The 24,526-nt window shown below is 34.8% G+C and overlaps 1 protein-coding gene and 1 long non-coding RNA gene across 5 annotated transcripts in view; both read right to left on the reverse strand.

Moving 5' to 3' along the window:
- Positions 1-2,679: 2,679 nt before the first annotated feature.
- LOC121383082 lies at positions 2,680-3,884 on the reverse strand. Its single transcript, XR_005959254.1, has 2 exons — positions 3,324-3,884; positions 2,680-3,289 (listed from the first exon to the last, which is right to left on the reverse strand). It is a non-coding gene; the product is annotated as an uncharacterized LOC121383082 (long non-coding RNA).
- A 5,999-nt stretch (positions 3,885-9,883) lies between these two features.
- Positions 9,884-24,526, reverse strand: part of LOC121382790 (protein transport protein Sec16A-like) — a 73,439-nt gene continuing 58,796 nt past the window's right edge. For 2 of the 4 annotated variants that reach the window (XM_041512396.1, XM_041512393.1), the window contains 7 exons: positions 23,404-23,506; positions 22,834-22,920; positions 22,050-22,055; positions 19,268-19,402; positions 17,296-17,381; positions 14,991-15,053; positions 9,884-10,037 (listed from right to left, as the gene is read on the reverse strand). In XM_041512396.1, coding sequence (XP_041368330.1) covers positions 9,894-10,037; positions 14,991-15,053; positions 17,296-17,381; positions 19,268-19,402; positions 22,050-22,055; positions 22,834-22,920; positions 23,404-23,506 — 624 coding nt within the window. In that variant the 3' untranslated portion in view covers positions 9,884-9,893. The remainder of the gene's footprint in view (positions 10,038-14,990; positions 15,054-17,295; positions 17,382-19,267; positions 19,403-22,049; positions 22,056-22,833; positions 22,921-23,403; positions 23,507-24,526) is intronic. The other 2 variants (XM_041512394.1, XM_041512395.1) reach the window with 2 other exon arrangements.

Genomic DNA, 24,526 nt, shown 5'->3' on the forward strand with positions numbered 1-24,526 from the left:
CTTGAATTGTGTCAGTGTTTTAAATTTTTTAACATGCTATTACTTGTATACTGAAAATGCTGGTCAACCATCATCTTTTACGACAGCCCATACATGTAAGATCAAAGTTCTCCCTCTACCCGACATTTCATGATTTCTTTTTCAAGTTCTTCAACGATGAACTGGTCTATATGACTGCTTGCTTTCTCAAGAGTCGGTAAGCTTACAATTTGGGGATTTTAAAAATGAAATCTCAAAATGTTGAGAAAGCTTAAGTAAGGAAATGCATTTTCCTGCCCCTCCCCCCAAACCAAAACAAATGGAGGGAAAAAAGAAAACAAAAGACTACAGGCTTTGTTAGAAAATGGTGGGCCAATTGGCAGTTGTAGTAGTGTGGAGTAGCTTTTCAATGGAGAGCAGGACCTAGCCCGGTGGGCCAATTGGCAATTATAGTAGTGTGGAGTAGCTTTTCAATGGGGAGCAGGACATAGCCCGGTGGGCCAATTGGCAATTGTAGTAGTGTGGAGTAGCTTTTCAATGGGGAGCAGGACATAGCCCAGTGCTAAAGTGCTCCCTTGTTGTGCAGTCGGTCTAGGATCGATCCCCGTCGGTGGGCTCATTGGGCTATTTCTCATTCCAGCCAGTGCACCACGACTGGTATATCCAAGGCTGTGGTATGTGCTATCCTGTGTCGGATGGTGCATATAAAAGGAAAAATGAAGCAGGTTTCCTCTTAAAGACTGTCGAAATAACCAAATGTTTGACATCCAATAGTCGATGATTAACAAATCAATGTGCTCTAGTAGTGTTGTTAAACAAAACAAACTTCTCAATGGTATTTTATTTTTGATATTAAATTATATATTGTGCATCATTTCAAAATATACCAAATGTTTGACATCCAGTAGCCGATGATTAATCAATGAGGCACCCCAACCCCCACTCAACCTCTGATTCAACTTCCAAACATAAGGCTTTTTTTTTTTTTAGTAACCACCCAATATATACACCATTGTTTTCAAGAGATTTGAGATACTGTAAAATTAACTTACTACAACAAAATACTGCAAGGGCCTTCAAAGTGCAAAACTTTCTCTACACAAAGAAATACACAAAAATATTAGTACTATAAAAAAAAAACCCCGAACATTTATTCAATTATCAGGCATTTATAACAACAAATGCTTTGTCAATAATTGTTGATTTACAAAACACCCACTTGTAAATGTTATTGGTTGCAAGGAGTTACTAAATTCACACCGAGCGAAATGGTGATATGTACTCATTTAACACTGAACACCAGCTTCCCAATTAATTAAAATAACACATGCTCTGAGCGGTCACCTCAGCTCTCGACTACAACATGCTTGTGTCTTGTAAACATTTTTTAACTTATCAGTCAACATCACAATGACTTTGTACATGCTGCAGTGCTCCACAGCTGGTGTCACAAAGGCTGTGGTATGTACTATCTTGTTTGTGGGATGGTGCATATAAAAGATCCCTTGCTGCTAATCGAAAAGAGTAGGCCATGAAGTGGCGACAGCAGGTTTCCACTCTGTATCTGTGTGGTCTGATGCCATATAACCGTAAATAAAATGTTTTGAGTGCGTCGTTAAATAAAACAATTCCGTGTACTGTATTGGCCAGTGTCGGTCACTCGCAATACCTTCATGATGCAATACATGGCATATTTACAGTATTTATATTTGTGTGGCATTGCAAAGTTTTGTGATATACTATAAATAGAATATCTAGGCCCCTTTCCACGAAGCTCACCTTAGGTGCATAACTACCTCATGTACTCGAGGCGATCTTAGTTAAAGGGAGGGACATTCCTGAGTTTGATGCATTGTAAGATGTTTCCGACTAATAAAATATTTCTACGATTAAACTTACATATTAAATATATTTTCTTGTTTAGAATACTGTATCACTGCCTGTACATTCAGTGTGTTTCTGGTCGTCTTAATATTTGTAAGGAGCCCAAACTGGATTCTGTTTTCAAATAATTTCGTACGTACGAAAAAATAATATTTTAGGAAATGAAATCAAATTTAACCTAGTAAAAATATTAGAACGATTAAAAACACGTTTAATATACAGCCACTAATATTTTATTCAGAAAACTATATTTAATATGTAATTACAATTGTTAAAAAGTCTCTGTTAGTCGATAACATCTTAAAAGTTGCAGCAAACTTAGGAATGTCCCTTTAAGATCGCTTCGTGGGATGGGGCCCTGTACATTTGTACAAATAGTTCAGAAGTTTTGTGGACTGGAAAAACTTATTAACCCAAAAGGAGCGGGATTTAGCTCGCTTGAGGTTGCTTGCGTCACAGGATTGAACCACCTCTGTGGATTCAGATGATAAAGGTTTTTTTCATTCCCGCCAGTGCACCACAACTGGTCAAAGGCTGTGGTATGCGTTTTCCTGTCTGTGGGAAAGTGTATATAAAAGATCCCTTGCTCCATTAGAAAAAATGTAGTAGCTTTCCTCTGTCATAATTACCATATGTTTGACATCCAATAGCCCATGATTCATTAATGAATGTGCTCTAATGGTCTCATTAAATAAAACAAACTAACTTTATTAACCCAAAAATGTTTTGTGTATTCGGCATATCATGCACAACCATTCATTACATTAAAAAAAAAAAGATTTAAAAAAAGGGGGAAAAAAAGAAAGAAATCTTTGATAATTTAAAATAATTTATTTTTTAGTCCAGCGAACACCAATACCATGAAAGGATCACAGCTCTGTAAACGATTCTACCACACCTGGCAAACATTCATGACAAACAACAGCACATCACTTTGCATAATAATATATGGTTTGGCAACACACTACCTTCATGGAGAATAAGGTGGTATGGAACTAATCAATCTCCCTGGCCTAAAACCACATCAGTCTGTTACAATACACATCATCTCGCTAAACAGACATAACACACTCAGTTACTGTACACACAACAGCCATAACCTAGTGTAAAAAAAAAAAAAAAATCAACTCTGGGCTGAATTTACAATGTCTGTTTTTGTTAAACCCAGGTGTTATAATTAATATATTACGTAGTTACATGCATGCAAAACAAAAACAGGCTTTGTAAATTTGGCCCTTAAATTTGATAAAATTCTCGTATTCGTCCAGTATCAATAAGTAGAAACTTCCTTACTAAAACCTATACAATAAAAAATAATAATTTAAGATTAGTATAATGATTTTTCTTTTTAAGTTGTATTGTGCTGTGTTTGAAAATCAAGCCTATAAAATAGCAAACTGAAGCAAACAGATGAGAAGTTATGTACCTGCTACACACACCACTGGGACTGTACCAGGTACCTGCTACACACACCACTGGGACTGTACCAGAAACAAAATCTGAGGTTGGCTACTTTGTTAAGCTGCACAGACATGTATGTTTTATAGCAGTAAAACCGATCAATGTACACATGTATATGGAAAGTATCCGTTTCTACCGAGTACATATATACCATACTTCAAGCTCTACCGAGTATATTCTTCACAGTCTACTGTGGTGAATACAACTTGCATGTCCTCGTTGTTTCTGGGACAAGTCGGTCGGTAGATGTTTTTTTCTAACACGAGTTCCAAGAAAATCAATCCTTGGAGAGCTCCATGGATAGTTTTTGAGACAAGAGTCAGGAATACCATCTACAAAATGACAAATCTCAGAACTATTGTTTAGTCAGGCTTTCTGCCAGAAAATAATTTCAGAGTAAGTAACAAAAGCGAGAGATCACACATACTAGCAGCGTTCTATCAGTTGACTGCACTAGATAATACTTTTTTTTTTTTGGCCTGTGAAATGTTTGTTTGTACATGTCTGTGCAGATGCAATGAAATTATGGCCTTGGGCAAAATATACCAGTTATTAAATGCATAAGCAATATTGCAATTAAACTATTGCTGAGTAGCTTTTAAGTATTGTAAATACTTCTTAGTTCATAAGAGTTGCATTCAATAAGTAACACAAACAGATTTTATTATAATGAAAAGATTTAATATTCTGATATAGTATGTTTATTTATGTTGAAGTAGAGATTAAAGAAGGTAAATTCAAAATTTGATTTACAGAAGAATAGTACATTCAAAGGTGCACAATGTGAAATAGCACCTCACGTTTTCAGCCATATATTACCACTGTCATCAGTGGAATTTGTTTCGATGGTATGCACCCCAAAGCCCAAATCTCAGTATTTAAGCATTTACAATGAATCTTCCTGTTGTTGTTTTATGTACAGTGCAGCCTTCTAAAATACCTATGTGCTGTAACCTCTGCAATTAAGAAAATGTCCACAGCTAAAAAACAGTGCTGTGGAGAATGAAAAACTCCATTACAATCTCCAAGGCACTGCCAGTGAGGTATTCACTCGAACTGTTTCAACAAGGCAGGAAGGAAGAAGGAAAAACTGTTTTATTCAATATTTCTCATTTTAGCCAGTGAACCACAAATGGTATATTGAAGGCTGTGGTATGTGCTATCCTGTTTATGGGATGGTGTATAAATTTCATCAAGGCAGGAAGGAAGCAAAAGCTGTTTTATTTCCTGACATTTTTCGTTTTAGTCAGTGCACCACAAATGGTATATCAAAGGCTGTGGTATGTGCTATTCTGTTTGTGGGATAGTGCATAAAAAGATCCCTTGCTACTAAAGGAAAAATGTAGTGGGTTTCCTCTCTAAGACTATATTGTCAAAAATTACCAAATGTTTGACATCTAATAGCTAGTGATTAATATATTAAATGTGATTTAATGCTACATTCAACACATCTGTTTGTATGGTTCTATGGCGTAAGACAGGTTTAAGACTACAGATAATGAGAGGGATCCTGCTGCCACCACTCCATCGGTTACTCTTAAAGTTAAAGGTTTGTTTGTTTCACGATACCTCTAAAGCACATTCATTTATTAATCATCGGCTATGGATGTCAAATGTTTGGTAATTCTCACATAGTCTTAGATAGGAAAAGTTTGGTTTGTTTGGCACCACTAGAGCACATTGATTTATTTTAATCATCGTTACTGGATGTTAAACATTTGTTAATTTCCGACATATGGTCTTAGAGAAGAAGTCGGTTTGTTTTGTTTCACTACACCACTAGAGCACATTGATTTATTAATCATCGGTTACTGGATGTCAAACATTTGGTAATTCTGACATAGTCTTACGAGGAAATATGCTACATTTTTTCATTAGTAACACAGGATCTTTTATATGCACCATCCCACAGATAGGACAGCACATACCACAACCTTTGATATACCAGTGGTGGTGCACTGGCTGGACTGAGAAATAGCCCAATGGGCCCACTGATGTGGATTGACCCTAGACAGACCACACAACAAGTGGGCCCATTACCACTGAGCTAGTCCCGCCCAGCAGCACACAAAGACAGGAAACAAGATCTACAGACTGAGAAAAGAAAAGTTTATTAAAGCTGTACTTCTGTCATGGGGCTTTTAAAATATTCTCATAAATTCGCAAACTGTTTAAAGGCGTCCACACAAATATGGGTTATATTTCAGTAATTATTACAGATGGGGGGTGGGGGGATGTTTGTAAATTATTTCATTTCACTGAGGATAGGATATTTAAGAACAAATAAAACAAACAAAAACAAAAAACACAAACAAAAAACACCAACCCCAATGTGATTTTTCTTCAAGTCCCACCCCTCCCCAATACAACAAAGATGGTCAAGACAAATCAATTATCTTTAAACAAATCTTGCAAAATTAATTCCCTCACCAGGAAAACCCTTACACCATGATAGTAATATATAGTATATTAAACAATTTACAGAAAAATGCATGAAACTAATGATGAAGAAACCAGAAACCTGTTTTAATGGTTATAGAATAGTTTTAAAATGATGTGTCTGATAATATGGCCTGTATTATAACTCTTTCACTGAAAGGTCTTGAGTAAACTGTTGACCATATTCAGCATTAGGGGACATGATGTTAGACACTCTTTCCATTAATACAATTTCACTCGTGATTTCGTGTGTGTTTCCGTGCATGGAAATGTGCTTTTCCACATCTGTTGATTACTATACAAAATTGGACGTCATCGAAGTGTACTTTTTAGGCGAATGTAAATGTTCATATGATGCCAAAACGCTGAAAACTTTACACGCGGTAAAATCAGCATGCTCAATGCTCCCGCACGGAATCGCGTACCAGTACATGAAAAAGGTACGGTTCTTTGTAAATGTACTATATCAATAAACTCGAGCGCGAAATCGTGTTAATGAAAAGTGGGCTTTAGTATGTCAGCCTGACCACAGTCTTCCCATTACACACTTCTAGATATATACAAGTTTGTTAAGAATTTCTCCCTTTAACAACAGTTCATTTCCATGAAAAATGGTTCAAAGTATGTATGGCTTTATACATGATTTACAACAAAATTGGATAACCTAGCTCACTACAAAATAACGTTTTGTTGATGACACAGTTTTGGTATTTAATCTCTAATGTGGAAATGTTGACTAAAATAACTGGCGTAAACATCAGAAATAAACATTTCATTGTTCTTAACAGTAGTTCTATTTAATACAAGTCTAATATGACCATGCATATGCCACATATCTTCTTTTTTTTTTAAACACATCCACTGGAAACAGAATTTAAAAACTATAATATATAAATATATTTTATTTTAACAACTGAATATATTATCAAGATTCAGTTATGTAGTTTTAATTAGAAGTCAAATTTAACCAAACATTAAACACATTATTCAGGTAACTGATTTTTGGTTTATCGACAGCAGCAAATTAAGAAAAAATATAAAGATAAAGATAAAGCAAAAAGAAAAAAAAAGGGAAATATACAAATACGAAAACAAACAGAAAAAATCTACAATAAATACAGCCATGTTAATATCTGTATACATGCACGTACATATCTGTCTACATCGATGTACATAGTATACAAAAGGTAGGCAGTGCTAAATTTGTCATATGCACCTAATACTCTTTAAATCTCTAATTACAAATATTTTTAAAAAAATCAACAAATTATTTACTCATGAACAATATACATTATATAAATATAAGGCAAATAAAACAAAAATGACATATAATACATTTAATTTAAAACAATGCAAAATTTCCATATATACACAAATATGACAAATTTGGCTGTTTGTGTTTTTTTTGGTATTGTATTTACAAAACTCAAATACATAGATACATGTACATCAAAACAATAGGAAATTCTTAACATCTCATTTGCATTATAACATATCAAATGATTATCTATCCTGCTGTATTCATGACCTCACTTGATCTATCTAAATATACAAACTAAAGGATATCAATATATTTTCTTTCCAACAAAAACACCTCTGAGAAAAACAAAATTCGTTATCCCTCACCAACTATCCATGAAATTAATATATATATATATATATATAATTTTTTTTTACCAATTTCTATATACATGGAATTGTAGAATTGAAATATGTGCACCAATGAATATTTTTTTTGCTGACCACTGCATTTAACTGAAAATTAACTATATTAAGGATGTAATACAATAAATTAATTAATATGACCAATTTTATTTCAAACAGATTCTGATAAAGAATGAAACTCGGCCAAATGAAGCAGACAGGCTCACATCTTGTTTTGTAAAATTAAAAGAAAAAGAAACAAAAGAATAGCTACATGTATACAGAATGACTAGAAATTGGGAACATCCAACCATACGTTGTCATGTGATCAGCCAGAGTCACGATTCAAAGATGATAGTCATAGATAACATCTATAAACAGACGGACTGCCATAAAGCAGGGAGTTATTTCAGTGTTAACATGGTTCCTGTAAAACTGTAAGGTATGCCCATAAAATTATTCATGTATTTTAGTCACCAGCAGCGAATCTGGTGGTAGTATCTTGTGAAGTTCAATCAACTTTAGCTTTCTGTCTGCAGGCCTCAACAATTTTATCAATTTAGCAGCTGAAAATTTTATTTCATCATGAGACATCAACTATTTACAAGTTTAACATAAGCAGTTTACTACCCAACAGAAAATGTGGCATGACTAATCAAATAGGAAGAGAGAGAAACAGCAAACAGTTTGGGGAGTCTTGTGTTTATACCGATAGCTGCAGACACTTGTTTGTCCAGTAAGCTACAAGTACACCAGGTAATAGTACACGTTACATACGATGTTCAGAAATAACACAGGTAGATGGAATGAGGATGTTTCAAAGGGTGAAAACATGACAGCTTTGCATGTAACAGAAAGGTTAAAAAAACAAAACAAACATGAAGCAATATATGTCCCCTACCAGGCTGAAACAAAATTTAATCTCTCCTAAATTCAAGGGCCACACCTCTGTGAAAAATGGATTAAACTTGATCTCTAACAGTATGTGACAAGGCTATATACAAAATTTTATCTCAATTTCAGGCATTGCCAAAAAAAAAAGGAGAAAAGCCTAGAAAACAAGTTTTTGTATCTCCTAAGTTCAAGGGCTATAACTCTGTCAAAAATGGGTAAATAGCCATGAAAGTGAAACTTGATCTGTAACAGTACACAATAAAGCTATACACAAAATTTCAGCTCAATATTATTGTGAAAAAGAAACATCTGGAAAACTATATGTGTGACAGACGGACATACGGACAGACAGAAGGATGGAGAGGACTAATAATGTTTTAAATGCCAGCCACACACTATACCAAACTGGTGGGTGAGTGTACCAAAACCATATTTGTTTAAAGGTTGAAGTAAGGTGAGTGTACACACCATAATTATTATCAAACAGTTCTTTCACACCATTTAAATCTTGTTACACCTGCATATAACTGAAACTATAAAATCAAAGACATAATTTGTTCAGACACGAGAAATTACATAAATAGTTAACACCATTTATATTATTTTTGTGGTTTCCTTACAACAGAACACTTTGATGACAGACATTTTAATTCAAATTTCCTTTACACTTTATTCCTAGATAATATTACAGACTTTAACATAAACATATTAGTGGGGAAAAACAATCTACATAAAACATCTCACACAACTATAATATGAACATATTGCAAACATTTACTGTTTATAATGCACAGATACAGTTAAGAAAGGACAAGGATCCCAATTTTGATAGTAAACCACAGTCTCACAGTACTGAATATTATACTTTAATAAAATTATTATCACCTAAACAAAAACAAATCACAGTAGCTAGTTTCCACTTAGGACACTTTTTCTTTTTAGTTGCATATCCACTTGTGTGTATGCAGATACGGACGTGGATGCAGCTACAATCCCACAGAGTGAAATAACATAAGACTGTGTCCATTTGTCCAGTACAGAATGCAGTTTGGCATACAGTTGAGGATATATTTTTTTTCATCTGGACCATAAGCGTACTGCCATCCCCCGTCCTGGAGAAAATTCTCAAATTTGTGCAAAAACAATAGAGATTTCTGTGAAAAATGAGCTGGACTGGACACTTTTGACTATGTATTTTCATTATTCTACCCAAAATATTAGTTGTAACCCATGCGTGGCGATTCGTTTGCAACACTAATGTTAATATGAATAAACATTATAATCCAGATTAGGGCACTTTTGTTTAATTCAGGCAAAAATCAGCCTGTCCCCCCCCCCCCCTTACAAAAATGGGATCCCATACACCTATAGTTCGGACCATGTAGTGGTAGATACAGAAACATGTCTGAAAATGCGCAAGTGGATACAAAACATGGACACACACACATATGTATCCGTGTCACATTCGCACAGGTGGACACGTGACTTTAAGAAAAAGAAGCCTTTATAACTCATTGCTCTGATCTATACTGTAGAAAATCCACTGTCCTGCATGTTGTTTGAGAAGAACTGAATCACTTGGGTAGAAGGTTTTACTTGGGATACTGTCTCCTCTGGCCATACTTCATGCCCGAGCCTGGTTTGCTGGCCGCATGTTGTTGGTTCTGGAACTGAGTAGGGTTGAACAGTACTGGTCCTGATGTGGTTGCTTGAAGTGCTGAATTCTCACTCGTAGGCTGAAAAATGAACACAAAAATGCTGAAATTGACCATCATATATTGCGATATATACTGAAACCTGCCTAAACCGGACCCTGAACAAACCAGATTCCTGTCAAAACTGGCCAAGTTTCATGGTCCCGGTATTTCTAAACTCTAAAATGCAACTGTCTAAACACCGGATCCTGTCTAAATTGGATAAATATAACGTCCCTGGATCAAACAATGCAAAAAGCTTTATTCGTGCTGACATTTAACTTTGATGCTATTTGTGCTAACACTTAAGACACCAAAAACAAAAAACAAAAGCAAACAACAAAAATCAGATTATGAATAGTATATTATGTAAAAAAAAAAAAATTGAAAACCTGATTGAAAAATATGATTTACAATGTAACATCCAGCATGATGAGGCTTTTTGTTTGGTGTTTTCGTGTTAAACTATATATATTAAAAATGACTTTTTATGAGTGTGTCAGAAATAGAATACTACACTCGTACCCATTGGAGATGATTTGTCTTACAACTTGTGGTTACCAAAAGTATCTTACTCACTTTCACTCGTTAAGATACATTTAGATACACTCATAAGAAGATAAAATTGTCTCAAAAAGGGTTCTTGTGTACTATTCTCTATGTCTGTGACACTACCAGTTAAGTCTGTTATGGAGCTCTGGAGCTCTCAACACAAACATTTTGGAGATAATTGTTGTACATCAGAGGGGTCGGAAAATTACCATCTGCTACAGTTGTACTAACTAAAATATCTGCTTGCTGTCGACACAGTTATGCAAACGAATAACTTGGTATCCAAATTATATGGTCTGGAATATTTTCTCTCTAAAATAACCTCCAGCTTCAACATCTCCACACATTTACTATCTAACTAGAGCATCACACACTAAATAAGACTATTACATGCAGTCATACAAATGACTAGTTTCAATCAATATGACTATATAATATATTTACATGCTAATTATTATACTGTGACAAACATACAGCATATAGGAATGTGCACTACATTAATTCAGTACCAAACTACCATGATGTGCTATTACTAAACATAAGGTTAATTTTAGTCACATTAATAAAATATTTATTTTGTAAGTGATTGGCAGTGCTTGAAATCTTTATTAAATATAGAAATTTGTATCTTAAGTTGGGAGAGGAGAGAAATATGATGACTTGATTAATGTTTTCATCAGCACTATTTCATATTAATAATGTGCATACATGCAACATACAAAAGCAAGTCATGCTTAATATTGGCTATATTATTTACTAGAGTTAATAAATATATATAAGATTAGTCCTATCACAATACGACAATATAGGAAAATGAAACTGAGACAAAAAGACTCATGACTGCCAAAATTGGATAATTGAATGGCCGTGTAGCATTTTCCTTTATGTGTAATGTGAAATAGTGACACAAACATATTATATTCTGGTTACTGGTACTAATTTTTCAGCCACTTAGATAAGATAAGTAAGATAACATCATTTATTTCATGTAAACATTCCACATTTGGAAAAACATGAATACAATGACAAAACATGTTTTAAACTTTCTTAACAAAAAACAACAAAAAAACAAAAAACAAAAACAAAAAATGGAAAAAGAAAAGAAAATGTTAATTCTGTGTAACCTGTTTAAACTGGCCTTGAACAAACCGGAATCCTGTCAAAACTGGCTCAGTTTCATGGTCCCAAATTTTCTAAAATCTAAAATGCGACCCTGTCAACACCAGATCCTGTCTAAATCAGATATACATTGGGTCCCAGGCATGATCCGGTTTAGACAGGTTTCACTGAATATTCAACAAATTTAAGTATTTATTCTTATTATTAAATACTCTTCAAAAAAAGTAGGGGAACTCTAATAAGAATTTACAATTGCCAAAATTGTAAGGTATATTAGCTGTAGGGTATGATTATATGATAATAGTGAATTAATTGGGCAAACATTATAACCGGTGATTCAGTATTACAGTAGGTTTTATGACCACCAAAGATCTTGAAGGACGATTGGGGTCAGAAGTGAAATTTGAAAGTTGACGTTTTTTTTATCAGTAAATCGCAAATTCAAACAATAAAAATTACTCAAAACAAAACAATAACAACTGTATGATCAACAGAATGCTGGAAATTGTCAGAATCAAGAATGACACCCCACGCACGTGTATGGGGCAACTGCGTGATGCACGTGCAAACTATGGAATGTGTTTCAGTGTGTTGATAAACAGACCTAACATTCTTTACTAGGATGTCTGTGGTCAAAACATGTTCGTTCTAATAGTTGATATTAACATTAATATTTCAGGTTCCCCTACTTTTTTTTTAATATAATAGTATACTACAATCTATTCAATGAACTGGAAAACCAGCTTAAAAATAGATCATAGAATGTCTCCCTATGAATAATTTATTAAAATCTACACGATATAACAATTACAATAGTTTTAAAGACAGCAGAAAATTTTTAAAACAATTAAATTAAATTTAATTTAAAGATAACAGTAAACTAATCTCTACATTATCACAAATGTAGCTTCAAAATCAAATAAAAGGGTCTGACCACCCCATCCAGGAGAATGAAATACACTATAGTCAACTGTATTAAACCAAAATGAAAATGGGTGATGGAAATATTAAAACAAAATTTAAAAACAGCAAAACTACATGACATTGTGTACTTCTTACAAGCAACTACTTAACTAAAAAAGTCAACAAGGAAAAAAAATCTCAACTAGTAAAAGCCAAAATGTGTAGTTTGAGGAAATACCTTTTTTAACTAACAAGAAACTCTTAAACTTATTTCTAATTTATATTATTTCCAATTATTTCAGAAGCAGTCTGTACTCTGTAGGATGTGTGTTTGTTATAAAATGAATATTTTAACCTTGGAGAGGGACCCCCCCCCATGAAAAATTACTTGACTGAAAATGTATTTGGATTCAAATTTAACACAATATTTATTGTAATTCAATCGGCATACTTTGCATTACTGGCAGAGGCAGATCGGGGGGGGGGGGGCCCTAAAAAATATTTGATATAATTTTAATATATATTATTATTTTTTTTTTTTTAAATCCTTCCAAACATCCCCCCAAAGTTCCTTTGGCATTCTGCCTCATATCATTGGGGACCCCCTAATTGGATTTTCTGGATCTGCCTTTGACTGGGCTTCTACATTATGGTAGCCCCACTCCCATGGCTAGTGATATTCAATGTTGGGCTAGTAAACAACAACTATCGCCGTGCCCGACGGCTAGTGAAAATAAGTTGTCAAATGCTGCATTTAAGTTTATTTTGTAAATTCGAATATCCTGCCCGCACCCCCAAACCCAAATCTTAGTTTTTTAAAGCTTAATCTCCCTCTTTAGGTGACATAATGATCTGATTATTACAATTAGTAAAATTGTATAAACTTAAAAGTAAAGTAGGGCTAGTAAATATTTAATGTTAATGATCCATGGCTAGTAGATTTTGTTAAAATTCTAGAAGCCCTGCATTACAAATAGCATTATTAACATGCCTTAGGTACGCAATAAATATTATTTGTGGTTTCAAATCAAAGGAAACAAACCGAAAAGTAAAAACTATATTTATGTTATACATCTTAATATTTCATGCATACTGAAAAAACTACTTGATGTTCAAAGTGTATCTGTATCACTTTCAAATCTGTATTAATATGCATGCACACGCCTTCAAAAATAAAATTTTTACTGCACCAAATCTGGAAGTGAATCCAAATATTCAGGCAAAACCGTTTTTCTATTTAACCAAGTGATATCATTCATGTTGATTGTTTTCAGTACAATACCAGTACTATCTAAATACATGTACTAATATAACTTCCGCACTAACACAACTTCCATTAAACACAACTACAGAACTATAGGACTTATCTCCAGTAAACTTTGAACTTGGTTGATACATGAGGCCATGACACTACTTCAATGCCCCCTCCCGCTCCAGCTCCCAACATAACCCATTCCCAAGTCTATTACTGTAGATGATAATTAGGAAGATGCAACTATCTATACACAAGGGGTGGGATTTTTAGTTAAAAAGTCTATTAACTTAGACCATGCTTAATTAATGGCAGGTTTTAGGTGCCACCAAATTTGAGACACATCAGTTTTTAACATTAGACATGCTACTCATGCTACACACCATTTAAAGTGATTCAGTTTAAAGACCCTGAAATATAATATTAATTAAGCATGGTCATAACAGAACTGCAACTCAAAGAAAACAGAACAAACAATCATGCAAACTACATGTACAGCAGCAGACGTTCGTTTTTGAAAAACCCAGTACATTAAAAAATGAAAAAATTACATGAAAAAAAAAACGACACTCCTAAAAATTTAGGAAAAAAATTAATTCTCCTCAAAATAATTAATGATTTGATGGGGAAAAAAGACATATAATATTGACTTACAACTACATGTACATATGTAGTTTATTAGATCTATATAATGTATTTTTTCAAAAAACATAATTACACTTAGTTTACTAAAATGGCTGTGACAAGAATTTAAAATATAAAATACTAAATGTGTAATTATATTGTCATAAATACCTGTAAATCATTAAAAACAAATTCTATAACAAAGTCAGTTGTAGGAACCAAACAAACCAGTGCAAGTTTTTAACAATTATTTATTTATTTATTTATTTAATTAATTTGGAACCAAACAAACCAGTGCATGTTTTGGTAACAATAATTTATTTATTAAATTTATTTATTTAAAGTAGGAGTTTGCACCCTTCAGATTGAATTGAAGGCCTCTCAAAAACGAAAGTCTCAAACAGATCTATGTAGCTATAATACACAATTAGACTGTTAGCCAAAGATGAAAAACAAGCATTAATTTCACTGGTGAACAGCCAATCAGAATGAATGACACAGTATCTGGCTTATGTAGCCAAGACCCAGCTCGATTGGCTGGTTACCTGCATAGTGAGTTGCTCTACTTCTCGCGATAGAGAGCTCATAGAGCTGGAACGTGATACATGCTGCAATGAAAATCGCCATGGCAATATCAAATGTGCTCCCCTAAAACTCTGCATCCAGTGCCAGCAACGAATGATCAAAGGTACTCAATAATTAGTTAGTATATGATCACTACATTAACAGATTTCAATGAGTTATAGTTAAAAACAAAATAAAAAATAATTTACAATCTAATGTTTTGTTGTTTTTTCATAATTTTCCGCATCTTACATCCCAAAAATTGTTACTTATTATTGGTCTAGGCTAATGATTAGTAATATATTAACATGAGATATTACAATTAAAATAGTACAATTTACAGTGAAACCTGTATAAACCGGACCCTGAACAAACTGGAATCCTGTTAAAACCGGCCAGGTTTTATGGTACCGAATTATCCAAATACCAAGACATGATCCCCTAAACACTGGATCCTGTCTAAATCAGATAAATATTAGTCCATAAGTGATTCGGTTCAGACAGGTTTTACTGTATTAACTTTATTACCATTAAATTGATATGACTCACTTTAAAAATCATAAATACAATAATAAAGTGGACATTAAACTTCTTTCAACACATGCATTTGAATCAACGTAAGAATACTACTAAAGAATACAGCTGACAAAATAAAACAAAAAATGTGCAAACGCAGGTTAAACTAGCTGAGAGCATGTCGGTGCACAAAAAAACCAAGTCAAAATGAACATGCAGAACAAAGGTGCATTCACACAGTGACACCATCAACAGGTAAGCACCGTCACAGATTCACCTGTTTCCAGGTAAAAAAACACCTCTTGTACTGGGCCCCGTTTTACGAAGCGATCTTAGTGCTACAATCAACTTAAGTACATATCTACCGTAGGCACTTAAGGTGAGTGTAGCGCTAAGATCAAGCTGTGGAACGGGGCCCTGGTTAGTAATACCTAATGTTAAAGCTTAGAGTTAATTATCTCAATTTTTATTTTGAAAACAAAATAAACAGACCGTAATGAAATTAAAATATGAAACTAGGGTCTGTGACATTAAGCTACTGCCTACTTTTCAAGATGTTAATAGAAAGCTATATACTATACTTGGAAGATGACAGTGATCACCCGTAACATAAAACTTCAAAAGATCCACTCTGTGACTAAATCCATAGAAACTGTCCCAATAATTGTTTGGACGATTCATTATCTAAACTTACCATAATTATTTGAATTCTTTGCCAACAATTTGTCACCACAACAAAGTAGGTTTTGGCAATGTGCTTTTCGCACAGGACATGTATCATAAAAACAGAAAAACATGGCACGCTCACACTGAAATAGCATAAGACCTAGTACTAAGACACTTGTGTTAAAACACGAAGTAAGAGAACAGACAACGTGCTGACTCAGAGGCAGTGAGTCTGTTCCAAGTTCCTAATACGCTGGATTCTTTGTAGGTTAAATAACTGTGCTATCCTGTCTATGGGATGGTACTTATAAAAGAACCCTTGCTACTAATGGAAAAATGTAGTGGGTTTCTGAACTCCCCTCCCCCTCCTGCCCCGGAATTGGTCATTGGCAATGCCAGAGATGAAGTCTGGAAGTGGCCGTACCTGAACCTTCGGGATATGGGCACGTAAAAAGAGTTCCCTTCTCTCTTCCCCTTGTAGTGGGTTTCCTCTCTAAGACTATAAAGTCAAAATTACCAAATGTTTGACATGCAATAACTGATGGTTAATAAAATCAATATGTTCTAGTGGTTTCGTTAAACAAAACAAACTTTGTTATTAATGTATTGATAGATTCACAATAAACTTATATAATGGCTCTTCTTTGTACTTGTAAACAAATTAAAGTTTGTCTTGTTTCGTCTTCTTCTTCTGCGATCCAAAGCGATGCTCAGACTTCCAGTCCTATTCTCACCAAAATGTCTGCTGTCTGTTGAAGGGACGTCGCCGGTCCTTTTTGTTTAACAACACCACTAGAGCACACTGATTTCTTAATCATCTGCTATTGGACGTCAACATTAGGTATTTCTGACATATAATTTTTTCCATTAGTAGCAAGGGATCTTTTATACCCACCATCCCACAGACAAGATAATATATACCACGACCTTTGATATACCAGTCGTGGTGCACTGGCTGGAACAAGAAATAGCCCACTGTGCCACTGATAATGATCGATTTATAGACTGACCATGCATCAGGCCAGTGCTTTCCCACTGGGTTACATCCCGCCCCTGTATCTAGGTTAATCAGTGTGTTACTAGTCGTGTCCATGTTTTAATTACCTCATCTTGAGCAGGTGGCTCCAGACGACTGGACGCGTGAGGCTGGACAGTTGATGGCACTGTAGACTGACTAGAGGTGGAGGACGCTATCAAAGACAAAACAACAAGATTATTACAGGCTGAACAGTTGATGGCACTGTAGACTGACTAGAGGTGGAGGATGCTATCAAAGACAAAACAACAAGATTATTACAGGCTGAACAGTTGATGGCACTGTAGACTGACTAGAGGTGGAGGATGCTATCAAAGACAAAACAACAAGATTATTACAGGCTGAACAGTTGATGGCACTGTAGACTGACTAGAGGTGGAGGATGCTATCAAAGACAAAACAACAAGATTATTACAGGCTGAACAGTTGTTGGCACTGTAGGCTGACTTGAGGTGCAGGATGCTATCAAAGACAAAACACGATTTTTAGTGTTAGGGAGTGATAGGGAGCTTGAACTAGTAAGGGAGTGATGGAGAGCTTGAACTAGTAAGGGAGTGATGGGGAGCTTGAACTAGTGTAAGAGAGTGATGGGGAGCTTGAACTAGTGTAAGGGAGTGATGGGGAGCTTGAACTAGTAAGGGAGTGATGGAGAGCTTGAACTAGTAAGGGAGTGATGGGGAGCTTGAACTAGTAAGGGAGTGATGGAGAGCTTGAACTAGTTTAAGGGAATGATGGGGAGCTTGAACTAGTGTAAGAGAGTGATGGGGACCTTGAACTAGTGTAAGGGAGTGATGGGGAGCTTGAACTAGTGTAAGAGAGTGATGGGGAGCTTGAACTAGTGTAAGGGAGTGATGGGGAGCTTGAACTAGTGTAAGGGAGTGATGGGGAGCTTGAACTAGTGTAAGGGAGTGATGGGGAGCTTGAACTAGTGTAAGGGAGAGATGGGGAGCTTGAACTAGTGTAAGGGAGTGATGGGGAGCTTGAACTAGTGTAAGGAAGTGATGGGGAGCCTGTGTGATAGCTCCCCTCAAATGGCAGTCTTTATTATTAAACATTCTCCAAAACTGTAATTTTTGTTAATAATCAATCTCAAGTTGGTTATTCCGATGTTACAAACTGTTAACAATAATAATTGTTCTTCCAATTTAGATAATAAAATATATGTAAATATGTTGGGGTTGATGTTTGTTTTCATGTGTATGTAAAGAAAAATGATATTAAATAGTTATTAAAGGTAAAATCAGTGATTTGTAGGGTCTATCTTGGTGAACACAATAGGTGCACTCAACGTATAATTTAAATCGTTCTGATGTTCATATAACTAATCGAATGGTGTCATCAAAAGTCAATTTAGGGGACAATACTTCAAAATCTTAGGTGACTGGAAGTCAGTTCACGTGAGTTTTATTTAGGTAACCAATTGTTCGGTTACATAAATATAGTTCTCATAACTGACGAGTTAGGTCTACCTAATCCTAAAACCAAGGGTGGAGATTGGTGAACTGTAAAAAAGAGAAAATCTAGAAGGGTCCCAGAAATTCTTGAAATCCTAGGTTAAAATCTGTGCCATCTGACACATTTTGGAGGAAAGGACAATTAAAATGCAAGGAAACTCAATGTTCCATCAGAGGAAAACCGCTGATTTGAGGAGAATTCCCACCCCTGTAAAACATTTGAACTATGGTTCTGTGCTATACTGATTTTCACTTTCATTACTCATATATGGTACTTTTAATTTTAGAGTGTAATTGTTCAACACATAACTAATTGGCGGTTCTTGTGATTTTAAAGTTGCGTAACCGACATGCAAACAGAGCAACGTTTCTTGTGAAATATTGTGCCCCGTTGATTGGTTGGTGCAAATCGATTACAACCGATGATCGATGATGAAATTCTAACCGATTCCCAACACAAGTTTTAACAGAATCCTGACGCATGTACATCAAGCTCAGCTACACTGGTTACAATTTAAACCAACAATATATTGCTAGTGTTTCGGACAACAATGTGTGTACTTCAAATTAAACACCATGTACTTACCATTCAAAGGGTTAAATATTTGAGCAGGTGGGGGAGTATCACCAGATGGCATCACATTAAACAAGCTGCTTGGCACTTTGACTGAACTACCTGATGACTTGGGATTCAGGACATCCACGTACTGGTTTCTGGCACCTGATCATAGAGACGAAGAGCAGTTTAATCCACTGTACAAACATATATCCGGCTCACTGAATATACTGACATGTGGAGAGTCGTTAACATGATTAACCAAATGTTGCAAACAAGCTACACTGAAACATTCAGTGACATTTATGATTATGCAGAAAAAACCCTCAAATACACTCTCTTTAAATTAAAGTAGCCCAGTGGTAAAGCACTTGGTTTTATGCATGGTAGGTCTAGGAACGATCCCCAACAGTGGACCCATTGAGCTATTTCTCGTTCCAGCCAGTGCACCATGACTGGTACATCAACGGCTGTGGTATGCACTATCCTGTCTGTGGGATGATTCATATAAAAGACCCTTGCTACTAAATGGAAAAATGTAGCAGGTTTCCTCTCTAAGACTATATGTCAGAAATACCAAATGTTTGACATCCAATAGCTGATTTTTAATAAATCAATGTGCTCTAGTGCAGTCATTAAACAAAATAAACAAACTTTATTTGAACCAGTATTTCCTCAAAATCGGGTAACTGGACTTTTGATTTGATCCCGAGGGTGTCTCGTTTAGAGGGGTTTCCCTGTTCACCTGTTCAGCTCTTTGTATGGATTTTATACTGTATGAAACAAATGACAATCATAATACGTACAACTTTAACAACTTTAAATAACAACATGACAAAATGGCAATGTTTATAACTACAGCATTTCTGTGTTGGATAAAAGACACATAGTTTTCAACATGAAACAAATAATTTATTACATATTTTATTGAGCATATTTTGCACTTTTTAGCTGTCACTATTGTTTCTATGTCAACCATATTATATACAACAAGAGGGCCGAGGTTTACTGAGGCCCTAACAAAAACATTTTGTCCCAAGGGTTAGAATTGCCATATCTATACCTCACAATGGTGATTGATTCTTTTTCTTCCCCATTTAATTGCAGTAACAAAACATTAATTTTGTAAGCTATGGTATATGTAATGTTCAACTTACAAATAAATATAAAGTTGAAAATATTTTTAAAACAATGATACAATGTGAAATGGCAAACAGAATTTTGAAAACCATGAGTTATGATGTCAACTGTCGTAAAACACGAGTTATGACGTCACGCGTATGTAGAAATCGTCTAGCCCTCAGGTCGGACAGATTTATCTAGCCCTCGGGTCAGACAGATTTATCTAGCACCGTGCAAAAGCTGGATAACCCTGTCCAGTGGGCAAGAATTGTGTGTCTACTTCAAAACAGAGATTGACGATTACAGTGAAAGTCTTTTTCATTACAGGCTGGATATCACAATTTGATCATTACCATGACTTATTGTGTGTGGTTTGACACCCAATAACCGATGTAGTTTCCGCTTACAAGTGAAGATATATGGTATGTGAGCCATCTTGCAGTAAGTGGTTGGATATCACAGAGACTAGAGAATGATGCTACCAGAATGGGTAAATTCAGCTATCATGTCAACCATTTTAAGAGACAAAGGTTAAAGTCCAAATAAAATTAAACTTTACTGTGCAAATTTTAATTTCATTATTCCAAAAATGTACAAATGTAACAATGACTAAGAAAACAAGCATTCTGAGAGTACTGCTAAAGCAATACATGTCCCCTACCAGACTTAAATTTTTTTTGTATCTTCTACGTTCAAGGGCCATAACTCAAGTCAAAAATGGTTAAATTACCATGGAAGTCAAACCTGATCTGTAACAGTACATGATAAAACTATAAAAAAAAATTCAGCTAAATATCTCAAGGCTTTCTCAAAAAGAAAAGTCCGTAAACACATTTTCATATCTCCTAAGTTCAAGAGCCACAACTCTGTCAAAAATGTTTAAATTGCCATAAAGTCAAACTTAATCTGTAACAGTACATGATAAAGCTATACACAAAATTTCAGCTCAATATCTCGAGGCATTAAAAAAACAAAAACATCCGGAAAACTATACGTGAGACAGATGGACAAACAGACTGACTGACAGACGGAAGGACAGAGATGAAACCTATAGTCCCCTCCCGTTGGACCAGTAGGGGACTAGTAACAAGAACAAAATGTAAATTGTCTACATAATACCAAATACACTGATACAAGTAAGACAGTAGGTGATGTTTGAAATCCAGAATAAGAGAAAATAACAAGGTACAGTGAAATGTAGGAAGAGATACATGGCCAAAATCACCACAGAGTGCTATACTCATGATTTTGTTACAGAATTTACATGAGCTTTTTTGAAGGATTTTCAATGTTTTCAGTCATCATCACTATTTTCATGCAAATTGTCAATTCTTTCTTCAGTTATTTTAATGGGGGTGAGGGGGGATTATTAACCATTTTTAATTTTTTTCGGACATTTCCATGATGCAAAACAAATATCCATGACTTTTGAAGCCTAAAAATGACATTTACAAATTTCACGACCTTCCCAAATGTATTTAACCCTGTAGTATTTACTGAACTGCACATACTACAAAACATCATCAAAACATACATGATCGAAACCACAGCAGGTACAGAGGAGATGGTTGGAAATGAGTACACACAGAACAGTCAGTTTGGCATCAGTAGCTGATGCCAGACATGAAACAAAGCTATCAAAATGACCAACAACCAATGTCTGTATAAAATACAAGTAAATACAACATACCAACATCTGTGAGTGACAGAAGATGTAAAAATGTGAAACAAATCAATTATTGAAATAGTAACAATAAACCTCTATATCTTTATACTGAAACACAATGTGTTTGATAGTAAACTGGGACCCATTTCACAAAACATCTTTAGTTTACATCTGCGACTTGCAGTTATACCGGTCATACGTTTACACAAAGTCAGGTGTTTGGTATCTATATCATGCAGAAAATTATATCATTATGGAAGATGGAATTTGCAGTTTGAAAACCAGCATAAGAGAAAATAAAAAGATAGAGTGAAATGTATGAAAAGATACATGGCCAAAATCACCACAGAGGACTAATTTGTGTTACACAGAATTAAGAACAAAAGAAAATGAAATATGTGTATTTCAAACTACATTAATTGTACTGATAGCAGTAATAAGAATTGTAGTCTTAGTCGTAAATTTACGTTTACGTGCAAAACTAGGCTTACAATGTTTTGTGAAATTGGACCTGTTCTGTATTACACAGTACCTTATATATTTAATTTCAGATGGCTCACTGGCAGTGAGTTTTATTATTATTTATTAAAGACAAGCTCTCAAAAACTGACAGTTGCTGCACACTATTTTAAGGTTAATAAGGAAAACACCACTAGGGTAAGAAATATGCTTAATATCTGGTTACCATCAAGAGGTGGACAGAATTAGCTCTTGTAGATAAAAACACTAAAGTTTACTATATTTCAGTTAAAATAAATGACACTTTAAAAAAAACCCAAACCATTGATTTTGAATTAAGTTCGCTTACCTCTGCGATTCTGCCTGGAAAATCTGTTAGCTGAAGGAGAATTGCTGGTTGCTATAGACGACTCTTCACTGGCTCCATGTAGATTTCCTGAAACACACACAGCTTTACCGTAACAAACAGAACTACTACTCAGGGCTTAAGAGTGCACAAAAATCGAGGCGATAAATGGTGTGCTTAAAATATATATATATTTTTTAAAGACATCACTAGAGCAGATTGATTTATTAATCATTGGATGTTAAACATTTAGTAATTCTGACATAGTCTTAGAGAAAAAACCCACTGCATTTTTCCATTTGTAGCAAGGGATTGTTTTATATGCAACATCCCATAGACAGGAAGACACAAATGACAGCTTTGATATAGCAGTCATGGTGCACTGGCTGGAATGAGAAATAGCACAATGGGCCTACCGATGGGGATCGAAGCCCACAGATTATTCACTTTTGAACAATTTTAAAATTGCTGAATAAGCTTACACCATTTGTTAATAGGAGTATGAAAATGACAAATACAAACATGTTTTTTATAATTCTCTGCTGTGAATCTCTGAGATTCTTATTCTCATACCTAAAAGCTCTGTGTCTTTTGGTGGTTTAACTTCGGGAGCCTGTGTGTCCTCTACAGATGCATCAGTGTTCAGCCAACGCTTCTTGGTCTCATCCCACACAATCTGTTACAGAAGAAGAACTCACTTATAAACACACCATTATTACAGACGTGTTTACTTATCCAACAAACACAAATATTGTCTCACACAATCTGTTACAGAAGAAGAGCTCACTTATAAACACACCATTATTACAGACGTGTTTACTTATCCAACAAACACAAATATTGTCTGACACAATCTGTTACAGAAGAAGAACTCACTTATAAACACATCATTATTACAGACGTGTTTACTTATCCAACAAACACAAATATTGTCTCACACAATCTGTTACAGAAGAAGAGCTCACTTATAAACACACCATTATTACAGACGTGTTTACTTATCCAACAAACACAAATATTGTCTCACACAATCTGTTACAGAAGAAGAGCTCACTTATAAACACATCATTATTACAGACGTGTTTACTTATCCAACAAACACAAATATTGTCTGACACAATCTGTTACAGAAGAAGAGCTCACTTATAAACACATCATTATTACAGACGTGTTTACTTATCCAACAAACACAAATATTGTCTGACACAATCTGTTACAGAAGAAGAGCTCACTTATAAACACACCATTATTACAGACGTGTTTACTTATCCAACAAACACAAATATTGTCTCACACAATCTGTTACAGAAGAGTTCTCTTATAAACACATCATTATTACAGACGTGTTTACTTATCCAACAAACACAAATATTGTCTCACACAATCTGTTACAGAAGAAGAGCTCACTTATAAACACATCATTATTACAGACGTGTTTACTTATCCAACAAACACAAATATTGTCTGACACAATCTGTTACAGAAGAAGAGCTCACTTATAAACACATCATTATTACAGACGTGTTTACTTATCCAACAAACACAAATATTGTCTCACACAATCTGTTACAGAAGAAGAGCTCACTTATAAACACATCATTATTACAGACGTGTTTACTTATCCAACAAACACAAATATTGTCCCACACAATCTGTTACAGAAGAAGAGCTCACTTATAAACACATCATTATTACA

This window comes from Gigantopelta aegis, chromosome 10 (genome assembly GCF_016097555.1).
Source record: "Gigantopelta aegis isolate Gae_Host chromosome 10, Gae_host_genome, whole genome shotgun sequence".
In the NCBI taxonomy this organism is placed as follows: Eukaryota; Metazoa; Mollusca; class Gastropoda; order Neomphalida; family Peltospiridae; genus Gigantopelta; species Gigantopelta aegis.